The sequence below is a fragment of the Mobula birostris genome, chromosome 27 (genome assembly GCF_030028105.1).
Source record: "Mobula birostris isolate sMobBir1 chromosome 27, sMobBir1.hap1, whole genome shotgun sequence".
In the NCBI taxonomy this organism is placed as follows: Eukaryota; Metazoa; Chordata; class Chondrichthyes; order Myliobatiformes; family Myliobatidae; genus Mobula; species Mobula birostris.
In genome coordinates this window covers 44,946,068-44,960,651 of record NC_092396.1, presented here as the reverse complement: position 1 = coordinate 44,960,651, position 14,584 = coordinate 44,946,068, and the positions used below count along the sequence as shown (strand labels likewise).

The window sequence follows — 14,584 nt, the reverse complement described above, 5'->3', positions numbered from 1 at the left end:
TTCTGCACCTTCTTTTGGTCTTTGTGTCTCAGATCTCGGTACATGTGTCAGTAATAAACCAATTGCCAAAATATGAAAATGGTGAAAGAAATAACAGAGTCTGTTAATTGATTGCCTTGCGTGGTGGTCTTCGTTTCCTGTAACTGAGGTATCTTATTTGCATTTATCATGCCCTGTATATTTTGTTGCTCACTATCACTTCACTGCTTTTCTGAAGGATTAAGTGAAAATTTGTACATCAGAAAACTGATGAATCGAGAACTGGTACACCCATTCTGGGTCCTGTCCAGGGCAAAAGTCGAGTGATTTCAACAATTGAATAAAGACCTTATGAGAAAGAATGACAAACAGTGCCTGTGCAGGATATCATTTAATTGTTTCTATGCCAGCTAACAGTGCAAGTGTTTCTGCACTTAATGTCTCATTTATAGAGAAGGAATAATGTTTGTTTATTTCCTGTTCTGTTGAGATGCCTTGTACCCAGAGGTGCTACCTTGGCAACTTCTGCTCGGCATCTGCTTGGATTTGGAGATTTCCAGCAAAGGCTCAAAGGTTCATTTTATTATCAAAGTATGTAACTCTGAAATTCTTCAATTCTCCAGTTAGCCACGAAACCAAGAAAGAAAAGAAAAGCAGCACAGCCATCATTCCCTAAATCCCACCTCCTTGTAATGAATAAAAATCAGACAAAAATGAGCAAGTTACATTCGGTAGTTCCTGCCTTCTGTTTTTAAATATTGTTGATTACTTTCTCTCTTTTATCAATTTCTGTAGGTTACTTCCTATGGAGGGAAATTACAATACACCGTCCTACACAGAATCTCGCCTGGTGCCTCACTTGTCACCGGACTCCCGGATGTAATCCTACGAGGCAACAACGTATTCCTGGAGCACTACACTAGGAGACCGGAACAGGGTGTACACACCACCATTACAGTCCCCTTTAAAGAAGTAGGTTGTCACTTTATCCCGATGTACACTAGAATGGAGAGGAGCCGCGTTGTTAGTTAAAATTGGCGATGATGTTTTTCCCAGAGCTGGACACCACCATGGTGGGCCCATCGACCCAGCACATTACCTTTTTATTTATCTCCACTAACCCTATTTGCCTGCATTAGGATCCCATCGTTCTACGCCTTGCCTAGTTAGTGACCAGTCTAAGACGGTGGATATGCAATGGCAAGCATTTAAAGATCGCATGGATGATCTACAACAATTGTTCATCCCAGTTTGGCAAAAGAATAAATCAAGGAAAGTAGTGCACCCGTGGCTGACAAGGGAAATTAGGGATAGTATCAATTCCATAGAAGAAGCATACAAATTAGCCAGAAAAAGTGGCTCACCTGAGGACTGGAAGAAATTCAGAGTTCAGCAGAGGAGGACAAAGGGCTTAATTAGGAAGGGGGAAAAAAGATTATGAGAGAAAACTGGCAGGGAACATAAAAACTGACTGTAAAAGCTTTTATAGATATGTGAAAAGAAAAAGATTGGTTAAGACAAATGTAGGTCCCCTACAGACAGAAACAGGTGAATTGATTATGGGGAGCAAGGACATGGCAGACCAATTGAATAATTACTTTGGTTCTGTCTTCACTAAGGAGGACATAAATAATCTTCCGGAAATAGTAGGGGACAGAGGGTCCAGTGAGGTGGAGGAACTGAGGGAAATACATGTTAGTAGGGAATTGGTGTTAGGTAAATTGAAGGGTTTAAAGGCAGATAAATCCCCAGGGCCAGATGGTCTGCATCCCAGAGTGCTTAAGGAAGTAGCCCAAGAAATAGTGGATGCATTAGTGATAATTTTTCAAAACTCTTTAGATTCTGGACTAGTTCCTGAGGTGGCTAATGTAACCCCACTTTTTAAAAAAGGAGGGAGAGAGAAACCGGGGAATTATAGACCGGATAGCCTAATGTCAGTGGTGGGGAAACTGCTGGAGTCAGTTATCAAAGATGTGATAACAGCACATTTGGAAAGCGGTGAAATCATCGGACAAAGTCAGCATGGATTTGTGAAAGGAAAATCATGTCTGACGAATCTCATAGAATTTTTTGAGGATGTAACTAGTAGACTGGATAGGGGAGAACCAGTGGATGTGGTATATTTGGATTTTCAAAAGGCTTTTGACAAGGTCCCACACAGGAGATTAGTGTGCAAGCTTAAAGCACACGGTATTGGGGGTAAGGTATTGATGTGGATAGAGAATTGGTTGGCAGACAGAAAGCAAAGAGTGGGAATAAACGGGACCTTTTCAGAATGGCAGGCAGTGACTAGTGGGGTACCGCAAGGCTCAGTGCTGGGACCTCAGTTGTTTACAATATATATTAATGACTTGGATGAGGGAATTAAATGCAGCATCTCCAAGTTTGCGGATGACACGAAGCTGGGCGGCAGTGTTAGCTGTGAGGAGGATGCTAAGAGGATTCAGGGTGACTTGGACAGGTTAGGTGAGTGGGCAAATTCATGGCAGATGCATTTTAATGTGGATAAATGTGAGGTTATCCACTTTGGTGGCAAGAACAGGAAAACAGATTATTATCTGAATGGTGGCCGATTAGGAAAAGGAGAGGCGCAACGAGACCTGGGTGTCATTATACACCAGTCATTGAAAGTGGGCATGCAGGTACAGCAGGCGGTGAAAAAGGCAAATGGTATGCTGGCATTCATTGCAAGAGGATTCAAGTACAGGAGCAGGGAGATACTACTGCAGTTGTACAAGGCCTTGATGAGACCACACCTGGAGTATTGTGTGCAGTTTTGGTCCCCTAATCTGAGGAAAGACATCCTTGCCATAGAGGGAGTACAAAGAAGGTTCACCAGATTGATTCCTGGGATGGCAGGACTTTCATATGATGAAAGACTGGATGAACTATGCTTATACTCATTGGAATTTAGAAGATTGAGGAGGAATCTGATTGAAACGTATAAAATCCTAAAGGGATTGGACAGGCTAGATGCAGGAAAATTGTTCCTGATGTTGGGGAAGTCCAGAACGAGGGGTCACAGTTTGAGGATAAAGGGGAAGCCTTTTAGGACCGAGATTAGGAAAAACTTCTTCACACAGAGAGTGGTGAATCTGTGGAATTCTCTGCCACAGGAAACAGTTGAGGCCAGTTCATTGGCTATATTTAAGAGGGAGTTAGATATGGCCCTTGTGGCTAAAGGGATCAGGAGGTATGGAGGGAAGGCTGGTGCAGGGTTCTGAGTTGGATGATCAGCCATGATCATACTGAATGGTGGTGCAGGCTCGAAGGGCCGAATGGCCTACTCCTGCACCTATTTTCTATGTTTCTATGTAAACGTGCCTGGGCTTTTTGCTTGGCCAACTTGGAATGTGAGACGTTAGATTAGTTAACAGGCAATAGAACACACATGGGCTGTAGTTCCATCTGGAGTTCTGTTTGTCATTTCGAATCTGAGGAGGGTTGTCTTTACCATGGTTGGAGTGCACCGAAGGTTTACTGCTTTCTGTTCAGGGACCTGAGTGACTCTTTGGCTGGCAAGTCTGACATGATTAGATCAATATCACAGGAATGTCAGAAAAGGAAAGTTGATATCAAAGATTTTAATTGAATAAATCAAATGCAGGGAGGTTTTTCCTGATGGCTGTAGTGCCCAGAATCAAGGGTCACAGCATCTTAGAATCAAGATCAGAGAATTTTTCACCCAAGGTGAACCTGCGGAAAACTCTCCCACAGAAGGCAGTGGAGGTAAAGTCATTAAGTATATCCAGGAGGAGGTGACTATATTTCTTAATGCAGACTGGTTAGTGGTATGGGCAGAAGATGAGAGCCGTGTACAGATGTGATAATCAGTCATGATCAAAAGGGAACAGCAGATCCAAAGAGCCAGTGGCCGATTCCAACTGTCTAGCTTTCTATGAATCAACGTGGGTAGATCAGCACCACCAACTTGAGTGTTGTGTCAATAGCTTAAGAAGTTGGGATCGATCCAGATCTCTGGTGGAGTTTGCATACTCTGCTGGTGACTGTGCGGGGTTTCGCCAACATAGGCTTGGAGGAGAAGCAGATTTCATCATTAAGGCTTGGCTTCGCAAATGAAGATTTAGGCTGCAGGCTCGCTGGTGGCTGACGAGGCCAATACGGGACAGGCAGGCCCAGCCACAGTGGCTGCAAGGGAAGTTCTGTTCTGGGTTTGGTGTTGCTGTGTCACGGTTCTTCCTCTTTCTCCTTCTGTCCTCAATGCCAGTCCTGTGTGCATTCTCGAAGGAGGAGACAGACTGGTGAATGGTGTGTCGCCAGGCCTCGCGATCTGAGGCTAGATTAGACCACTGCCGATGGTCAGTGTAACAGGCACCAAGAGATTTCCTCAGGGAGTCCTTGTACCTCTTCTTCAGTGCCCCTTTGTCATTGTGGCCAGTGGAGAGTTCGCCATACAGCACAATCTTGGGCAGGCAGTGATCCTCCATCCTGGAGACATGCACTGCCCAGCGTAGCTGCCTCTTCGACAGCATGGCCTCAATGCTGGTGACCTCCGCCTGTTCAAGGACTTCGATGTTCATGACGAAGTCACTCCAGTGGATGTTGAGGATGGTGCAGAGGTAGCGCTGGTGGAAACGCTCAAGGAGTCGTAGGTGGTGACGGTTGGTGACCCACGACTCGGAGCCGTACAGAAGGGTGGTCAGTACAATGGCTCGGTACACGCTGATCTTTGTGCCTTTCTTCAAACGCTTGTTGTTCCAGACTCTTTCATACAGCCTGCCGAATGCGCTGTTTGCCTTTGCCAGTCTATTGTCAATCTCTTTGTTGATCTTGGCATCTAACGAGATTGTGCACCCCAGGTAGCTGAACTGGTGGACTGTCTTCAGCTCTCCCTCACCGATGGTGATGCAGGGAAGGTGGTAATCTTCCTGAGGTGCGGGCTGATGGAGAACTTCTGTCTTCTTCAAGCTGACTTCCAGTGCAAAGAGCTCGGCAGCCTCTGCAAAGCAGGATGTTATTCGCTGCAGGGCTGTCTCTGTGTGGGCAACAAGGGCAGCATCATCGGCGAAGAGTAGCTCTCGGATGAGTTGCTCCAATGTCTTGGTGTAGGACAGTGATCGCCTCAGTTTGAACAGGCTGCCATCAGTGCGGTATCAGATGTAAACACTGTCCTCGTCATCAAGGTCTTCTGTGGCCCTTTCGAGGATCATGCTGAAGAGAGTCGGCGCGAGGATGCAGCTTGCTCGACTCCGTTGCCTATTTGGAAGGGTTCTGAGAGGTCGTTGTTGTGTCTGACTTGGCCGCTCTGATCTTCATGGATGACCATGCTGAGGAACTTTAGGGGGCATCCCGGTCGTTCCATGATTTGCCACAGACCTTCCCTGCTCACGGTGTCAAATGCTTTGGTAAGGTCGACAAACGTCCCGTACAATCCATTGTTCTGTTCCCTACATTGCTCTTGGAGCTGCCTGAGAACAAATACCATGTCGGTGGTGCTCCTGTTGGCTCTGAAGCCACATTGGCTCTCTGGGAGGTGTTCTTCTGCAATGATGGGCACCAGTCTGTTATCCTCACTCTTGTGAGGATCTTTCCTGCGATAGAGAGTTATCCCCCGGTAGTTGGAGCAGTCGGACTTTTTCCCCCATGTTCTTATGCAGGGCGATGATGATTGCATCATGGAGGTCCTGTGGTAGTTTTCCTTGTTCCCAGCAGCAGACAAAGAACTCGTGGAGTTTGGTGTGTAACGCTGGGCCCACATGCTTCCAAATCTCAGGTGGGATTCCATCAACTCCCGCTGCCTTGCTACTTTTCAGCTGCTGTATGGCCTTGTCTGTCTCTTCTAGGGTTGGAATCTTGTCCAGTTCTGTTTTCTCTGGCTGTTGTGGGATGTGATGAATTGATGAGTCTTGGACCATGCGGTTGGTGCTGAAGAGAGTCTGGAAATGTTCCGACCACTGGTTCAGGATGGACGCCTTGTCTGTGAAGAGCGCCTGACTGTCTGCACTGCGCAATGGACTCTGGACCTGGTGCGAAGTGCCGTACACCGCTCTCAGGGCTTCATAAAACCCTCTGTAGTCACCGGTGTCTGTGCAAAGCTGAGTTCTCTTTGCGAGGTTGGTCTACCACACGTTCTGAATCTCTCGAAACTTGCGCTGGGGGTTGCTGCATACAAGGCGGGAGGCTGCTTTCTTATCAGGACAAGATGGCTGAGCAAGGTGTGCCTGGTGGGTGGATCTCTTCTTCGCCAACAATTCTTGGATCTCCTGCTTGTTTTCATCGAACCAGTCCTTGTTCTTCTTTGTGGAAAACCCTAGGACTTCTTCAGAGGTTTGCAGGATGGTGGTTTTTAGGTGTTCCCAAAGCAGTTCTAGAGAGGAGTCTGTGGGGAAACTGGGATCCTGAAGCCTTGACTGAAGATTCGTCTGAAAGTCAGCTTTCACTTCAGCTGACTGGAGGTTGCCAACCTGAAACTTCTTCCTTGGAGCGCCTCTTCTCTTTGGCTTGGGTTTGAAATGGAGTCTGAGTTTGCAGCAGACAAGACGATGGTCCGTATGACACTCTGCGCTGGGCATCACTTGGGTGAGTAAGATGTTCTGAAGGTCTCTGGTGCACCAAGATGTAGTCTATGAGGTGCCAATGCTTGGACCGAGGATGCATCCAGGTTGTCTTCAGACTGTCTTTCTGCTGGAAAATGGTGTTAGTGATGGTGAGTTGCTGCTCCGTGCAAAACTCTAACAATACGCCCGCTGTCATTGCAGTTTCCAACACCATGTTTGCCAAGTACTCCTTTCCAGGCTTCTGAACCTTGGCAAACTCTGGCATTGAAGTTGCCAAGGATGAAGACTTTGTTGTCTGCAGGGGCGCCCCATACAAGGTTGCACAGATCAGTGTAAAACTTGTCCTTTTCTGCAGGATCCGCTTGAAGAGTGGGGGCGTATATGCTGAAGAGTGTGGCATGCTGCTTGGTTCGAAGTGGGAGGCGCATGGAGATGATGCGGTCGCAGTGACCCGTTGGCAATTTTTCAAGTTTGGAGGCAATGGAGTTCCTGACCAGAAAGGCGTCTCTCAGTCTCTGGCTTGCCTGACCAGTAGAGGGTGTAGCCAGCGCCACGTTCTTGAAGGTTGTCTTCCTCTGGGAAGCGGAGTTCACTGAGAGCAGCGATGTCAACATTCAGTCTTGAAAGTTCATGTGCAACTGGAGCGGATCGTCGTTCTGGGCAACCACTGTGTGCTGTATCGAGCATGGTTCTGATGTTCCAGCATGTGAGCTTTAGTCCTTGCACCCCTTGTGAGGCAGGGGTGCACCTTTTCTTTTTTGTTGTTCGACCACGTTTGATGGTGCCCGTTGACCGCGGCTAACCAACTGGGGGAAATGGAAACGAGCTTTGGTTAGGCCACCTTTTCTAGCCCCTGTCCGTGTGGAGCAGGCAGTGCTGTCCCTAGAGAAGGCTGCTTGGTCATTCAGGGTGCTGCCGAATGATATTATTGTGCCCAGGATCAACATCAGACAAACCCTACACCTGAACCACCGTCATGCAGGATCGGAACTGCGGCTTCCAGGGTCATCTTCCTCCTGCCGTTTTCGCCCCTTTCCCATCGCTGCAGGGCTTGATGAATGGTCGGGGAGGACGGTCGTAGACGTGGGTGTGTCCTTCAGCCTGCACAATGGTACTTTAGGTGGAGTGCAGTGTGCGCGGTACTGGCCCCACCCTGTACACCTGGGGCTCATCTGCTATAGCCTAGCAAGCTGGGACGGTGACAGCGAGGTCCTCAAGTCGTAGGAGTTATGTTGGAGTGTCCTTCTCCTGGGCGGATGGCCTGACAAGGCTAACGAGCCCCACCTGCCTGGGTTTGGATTCAGAGTTGTCCTTCTGTTCGGCTGGCTGCCAACCAAGGCTAATAAGCCCAGCCTACCCATCCAGTTATATCGCCGGACATTCGGTCACGCCATGACGTAGCAAGCTCGGTGGAAACGGGGGGCACCGACGAGAAGGTGTTGCTACGGAGGCAGTAATGTAGGAGAGGCCATTTGCAGTGGCCTCCTGCCTAGCAGGCCAGACGGTGACCACACGGCGATCACTACACAGGGAAAGGAGAGGCAATGTATTGCAGGTACACTTTCCCTGGGTGAGCGGGACATCAGGCCGAGACCTCACCTGCCCCCCCCAAGCAGGTTTACAATTGGATTAACACTCAAATCAATGCGGGGATTGAACATGAGCCAGTGCTATCTGTGTGCATCTCAATATGGTTCTATTTATTTTTATTGTAATACGTAAAGATTAAATAGTTCTGGGTGGTGACATTCTCTTCTGGAGTTGCAGGACAGTGTTTTGTAGAGAGGCTTCCTTGGTCTAAGGATTCTTGGTGAAATGTATCTGCTGTAAACATAGAAACATAATGTCTGTGAGAAGTTCGGGGTTAGCTGCCTTCATATACTGCTCGGGTCTCGGCCTGAAATGTCGACTGTACCTCTTCCTAGAGATGCTGCCTGGCCTGCTGCGTTCAGCAGCAACTTTGATGTGTGTTGCTTGAATTTCCAGCATCTGCAGAATTCCTCTTGTTTGCGTTCATATACTGCTACAATGTTTTGGTGTAGCTTTAAATTTTGCAGGAGACATCCTGACAAACAAAAGATGGTTTAAAGAGAAGGTGAGTTGGGATTGGGTTAGTGAGCCTGGAGAGAGTACATCCTGCTCCCGCTCCGTTTCCTCAAGCTTGTGGCGAGACACTCGACCTGCATCTCCTACATTTGCTTCTCCAGTTAGTTCTGGGATGATACCACACTGATCAGCACCATTCCTCAAGTTCGGGGTAAGTGATGACTAGACCCAGTGTGTAGCTGCCAACATGGCTTGTTGAAAGACTGATTTTTGTGCATTTATTACAAATAACATAATGTAACATACTTCAATACAAAGGGATGCCCTTGCTCCCATGCTGACTCCCAGCTGAGCGTCCACAGCAATCGCACTCCCCTCATCCCGTGCCCTCATAGTGACGCAGCTTACTCTCTCTCACATCCTCCCTCGTTGCCGAGACCTGAGGACCTGAATTGTAGGAAAAGATTTAATAGGTTAGGACTTTATTCCCTGGAATGTAAGAGAATGAGGGGAGATTTGATAGTGGTATAAAAAATTATGAAGGATATTGATAGAGTAATTGCGAGCAGGCTTTTTTTGTTGAGATTGGGTGAGACTAGAATTAGACCAAATGTTAAAGGTGAAAGGTGAAATGTTGAAGGGAAATCTGACAGGGAATTTCACTCAGGGTGGTGTGAATGTGGAATGAGCTACTACCGAAAGTGGATGCGGGTTCGATTGCAATAATTAAGGCAAATTTGGGTAAGTATATGAATAGGAGGGGTGTGGGGGAGTGATGGTCCAAGTGCGGGTTGACGGGACCAGGCACAGTAACAGTTTGGTTCCAACTAGATGGGCCAAAGGGCTTATTTATGTGTTGTAGTGCTCCATGAGCCTATGGCATGCCCAGCATGTTCCCTTTTGATTCCTTTAAATTACCCCTGGCAGCAAATTAAACTGCCAGCAAAGAAAGCAGGTGAACAAGGGAGACCTGCATGTCATCGAGAGAATGTGCAGTGGAGATCAGGATTGGATCCAAGTCCTTAGACAACAGAGACAACACTCACAGTAGCTGGGAGATCAGGATTGGATCCATGTCCTTAGACAACAGAGACAACACCCACAGTAGCTGGGAGGTTGAGCAGAGCATGGAAACCTGCCCATTCCTTCATGTTAACATAGAAACATAGAAAATAGGTGCAGGAGTAGGCCATTGGGCCCTTCAAGCCTGCACCGCCATTCATTATGATCATGGCTGATCATCCAACTCAGAACCCCGCCCCAGCCTTCCCTCCATACCCGTTGATCCCCGTAGCCACAAGGGCCACATCTAACTCGCTCTTAAATATAGCCAATGAACTGGCCTCAACTGTTTCCTGTGGCAGAGAATTCCACAGATTCACCACTCTCTAAGTGAAGAAGTTTTTCCTAATCTCGGTCCTAAAAGGCTTCCCCTTTATCCCCAAACTGTGACCCCTTGTTCTGGACTTCCCCAACATCGGGAACAATCTTCCTGCATCTAGCCTGTCCAATTCCTTTAGGATTTTATACGTTTCAATCAGATCCCCCCTCAATCTTCTAAATTCCAACGAGTACAAGCCCAGTTCATCCGGTCTTTCTTCATATGAAAGTCCTGCCATCCCAGGAATCAATCTGGTGAACCTTCTTTGTACTCCCTCTATGGCAAGGATGTCTTTCCTCAGATTAGGGGACCAAAACTGCACACAATACTCCAGGTGTGGTCTCACCAAGGCCTTGTACAACTGCAGTAGTACCTCCCTGCTCCTGTGCTCGAATCCTCTCGCTATAAATGCCAGCATACCATTCGCCTTTTTCACCGCCTGCTGTACCTGCATGCCCACTTTCAATGACTGGTGTATAATGACACCCAGGTCTCGTTGCACCTCCCCTTTTCCTAATCGGCCACCATTCAGATAATAATCTGTTTTCCTATTTTTGCTACCAAAGTGGATAACTTCACATTTATCCACATTAAATTGCATCTGCCATGAATTTGCCCACTCACCCAACCTATCCAAGTCACATTGCATCCTCTTAGCATCCTCCTCACAGCTAACACTGCCACCCAGCTTCGTGTCATCCGCAAACTTGGAGATGCTGCATTTAATTCCCTCATCCAAGTCATTAATATATATTGTAAACAACTGGGGTCCCAGCACTGAGCTACCCCACTAGTCACCGCCTGCCATTCTGAAAAGGTCCCGTTTATTCCCATTCTTTGCTTCCTGTCTGCTAACCAATTCTCCATCCACATCAATACCTTACCCCCAATACCATGTAACAATGTAATACAATTTGACTTGGTATCACTTCTTTAAGTTTACAGCACATCAGTGATGGGTACTCTGTCACTAAATGACTCACATTAGAACTATATGTACAATGTACAATGTAAGTACAATGTACAATGGCTGGAGAGTGAACCAGATCCCAAGCAAGAACAGACACATGATAAAGTGAAAGCTGGAAATCTGTAATCAGGACAGAAACTCTGTAAATATTCAGCAGGTCGGGCATTAACTAGAGCAAAGGAAACAGTAAATGTTTAGGTTGATAAGGACTTCAAACAACATTGCTCATTGATGGAATTTGCTGCATTTTCCATTATCTTGAACATTTGATTTGTGAAGAAAGAACAGACTAGCCACTTGTCTCGGTTTTCAGTCACTTACAATTCAGTCTGATTGCCTTTTTAGACGGAATGGCGCCGTGTGGATGGACAACCTGCCACCAGAGGACACCTCCTAATGGCTTTGGCTGATATTAAGCTTTTCATGATCCGAGCAAGTTATTCTGAAGGAGCAACTGAGGCGAGGTAGTGTATGGACACATCCCTGAGTAGGTGTTGCAGCTTGGTGCCCAACTCACTGCATGCACAGCAGCTGAGGTGAGGATTTAACCTGGATTGCAGGAGCTGAGAGGCCGCAGTTTATTGCTGCAACATCTGGCTTCATGTCAGTTACTAGTGCATGCTGACACCTGCTGAATGCCTCCTTCGAATCCAACACAAAGCTCTAATGAGTGTCCAATTTTTAAAGCATTTCAAAGAAACGATTAAAATCAATTGTAAGTGTGGTGACTGATGTGAAGCAGCTTGATGAATGATATTAAAATTGCATGTCCTGAAATTCATTCTCCAATTTTTTATGCTCTGTTCGGTTTCTGTGCTGTTTCCTCTTTCGGGGAAAACAGTGCTCCACCTGCAAAAATCCAGCAGCTTTTGGGGATAAATTGCAGTTGTTTGCTTACAGGATTTCCCAGATCCTTCTGGATGTTGCAGTCCCACATCCAACTGGGCAAAAACAAGCTGTAGAGGTTGAGGAATGTGTCTGCCCAGAAGGCTACAGAGGATCATCGTGCCAGGTACAGACCTTTTTGCATTTACTTAAAGTTTTTCGTGACTCCGAGACATCCTTGTTTTTTGTTTTTCATAATTTCAGCAGCTACACTCATGAGAGCAGGAGTCGCTGAAATTGTGGGGAAAAAAGTTGTTGATGGAGTTTGTTGCTTGAATTCTTCATCAAACAGGAAAAAGTAATGGCATTAATGTTAAATACTTTCTTTTCTAAAAAAAGAGTTGCTTTGTTTACTTTCAAAGAAAACCGCAGAATGTTTGAACAATCTTTCTTATGCACAGGAATGTGACGTTGGCTACGTACGGAAAGCAAGTGGCCTTTACCTGGGGACCTGCGAGCGTTGTGGTTGCAATGGTCATTCCGACTGTGATGTTGAGACGGGAAAATGCCTGGTATATGTTTCTGAAACATTACGCTCTTTTGTGTTACGTGTGCAGCGTGCTCTAACTTGGAGGAGTGTTGTTTCTTTGCTGGCTTGATCTCTACAGCTGATTTCTTTTTGTGCTTGACGTGTGACTTTGGCTTCACTTGTTCATCTGTCCTCAGATCATTATCCTGGGAAATCTGTTTACTTTTGTCAAAACAGTCTCCTGGATAAAGATCTCCACACACAAAATGCTGGAGGAACTCAGCAAGTCAGGAAAAATCTATGGAAAGGGAATAAACAAGTCAGTGTTTCAGGGGTTTCTTCATCATCTGCAGAATCTCTTGTGTTCAGGATAATGATATGTTGTTTATGTGATATCATTTGAGATTTCGATGTCTGAATCACTGCAACTGGACGGTGAACTTCCCTTTGAGCTCTTGGGGAGTTAATAAGTTAACCCCCCCCCCCCGCCCCAAATGAAGCAGTCCTTTCACATAGACAACTTTCAGGCATGGATTGATTGGACACTGATCAATTGTACAATTTTTTTTAAATTGCCTCAAATAATTGCTACTCTATAACAAACCCTGTATCCCTTCGTAGAGTGTTCAGTTTTGATTTGAAAAAGTGGACATGAAGATATTGATTTCTGTTTAAAGGGGTGTACTATAGTTATTTCCTGTTGCATGTTCAAAATTTGTTTCATTTTTTAAAACAATTATTCTGTCAGATTATAGTAATTAAAATCCAAACACTGCAGATGATGGAAATCTAAAATGAAGCAGAAAATACTGAAAACATTTGATCGATATGGCAGCATCTGTAGATAGAGAAACCGAACTAACATTTTAGACGCTTCAATAAAACAGTCTTCCATCTGAATAGTTTTTGATAGTTCTTAACGATCTGCTTTCATCAGTGACTGAGTTTTGTTTTTCTTGTTATTTAACTGCAGGTATGCAAACACAACACCCAGGGCCAAAGCTGTGAGCAGTGTATGCCGGGTTTCTATGGTGATGCCACAATTGGAAGGCCAGACGACTGTCAACCTTGCCCCTGCCCAGGAACAACCACCTCAGATCAGTAAGTTTTTTTTTAAAGAAAGCTAATCTTTCTACAATTTATACAACACACATCAAAGTTGCTGGTGAACGCAGCAGGCCAGGCAGCTTCTATAGGAAGAGGTACAGTCGACGTATTGGGCCGAGACCCTTCGTCAGGACTAACTGAAAGAAGAGCTAGTAAGAGATTTGAAAGTGGGAGGGGGAGGGGGAGATCCAAAATGATAGGAGAAGACAGGGAGGGAAGGATGGAGCCAAGAGCTGGACAGTTGATTGGCAAAAGGGATATGAGAGGATCATGGGACAGGAGGCCTAGGGAGAAAGAAAGGGGGAGGGGGGAAGCCCAGAGGATGGGCAATAATGGATGGTGTATGAGGGGGAGGTGGGGCATTAACGGAAGTTAGAGAAGTCAATGTTCATGCCATCAGGTTGGAGGCTACCCAGACGGAATATAAGGTGTTGTTCCTCCAACCTGAGTGTGGCTTCATCTTTACAGTAGAGGAGGCCATGGATAGACATATCAGAATGGGAATGGGACTGTAAAATGTGCGTCGACTGTATCTCTTCCTATAGATGCTGCCTGGCTTGCCGTGTTTACCAGCAACTTTTATGTGCGTTGCTTGAAATTCCAGCATCTACAGATTTCCTCGTGTTTACAATTTATACTGATGTAAATCATTAAGAGTTTATGCAGATGCTAGAAATCTGGAGTAACACATACAAAATGCTGAAGGAACTCTGCAAATCTGGCAGCACGTATAAAGAGTCGACATTTTGGGCCAAGACCTTTCAACAGGACTGGAAAGGAAGGGTAAAGAAGCCAGATTAAGAAGGCGGAGGAGGGGAACAAGTACAAGATACAAGGTGATTGATGAAAGCAGGTGAAGGAGAAGGTAGGGGATGAAGTGAGAAGCTGGGAGGTGATAAGTGGGAAAGGTAAATGTCTTTTGAAGAAGGAATCTGATAGGAGAGGAGAGTGCACCATGGGTGAAGGAAAGGGAGGGCACCAGAGGGAGGTGACAGTCAGGTTAGCAGAAGAAAAGGGGAGAGAGGAGAGCCAGAATGGGGTATGGAAAAAGAGAGGAGGGGGAGAGAAATGCAAATATCAGTTTAATCGATCTCCACAGTCACTAATCAATCAAGTGAAGGAAATGAGCCGGAATACTGTCTCTTGTTGAAGACTGGAATTGAGCATCGGTTGTGAATTTCCCTTGTTCTCTACCTAAATAATGGCTGACTTTTGCCGCTCAGTCCTTA

At 46.1% G+C, this 14,584-nt stretch overlaps 1 protein-coding gene across 7 annotated transcripts in view; it reads left to right on the top strand.

Moving 5' to 3' along the window:
* hspg2 (heparan sulfate proteoglycan 2) overlaps positions 1–14,584 on the top strand; it is a 551,229-nt gene that overhangs the window by 253,968 nt on the left and 282,677 nt on the right. For all 7 annotated transcript variants that reach the window (XM_072245063.1, XM_072245064.1, XM_072245068.1 and 4 more), the window contains 5 exons: positions 775–951; positions 11,240–11,358; positions 11,795–11,906; positions 12,181–12,291; positions 13,222–13,349. In XM_072245063.1, coding sequence (XP_072101164.1) covers positions 775–951; positions 11,240–11,358; positions 11,795–11,906; positions 12,181–12,291; positions 13,222–13,349 — 647 coding nt within the window. The remainder of the gene's footprint in view (positions 1–774; positions 952–11,239; positions 11,359–11,794; positions 11,907–12,180; positions 12,292–13,221; positions 13,350–14,584) is intronic.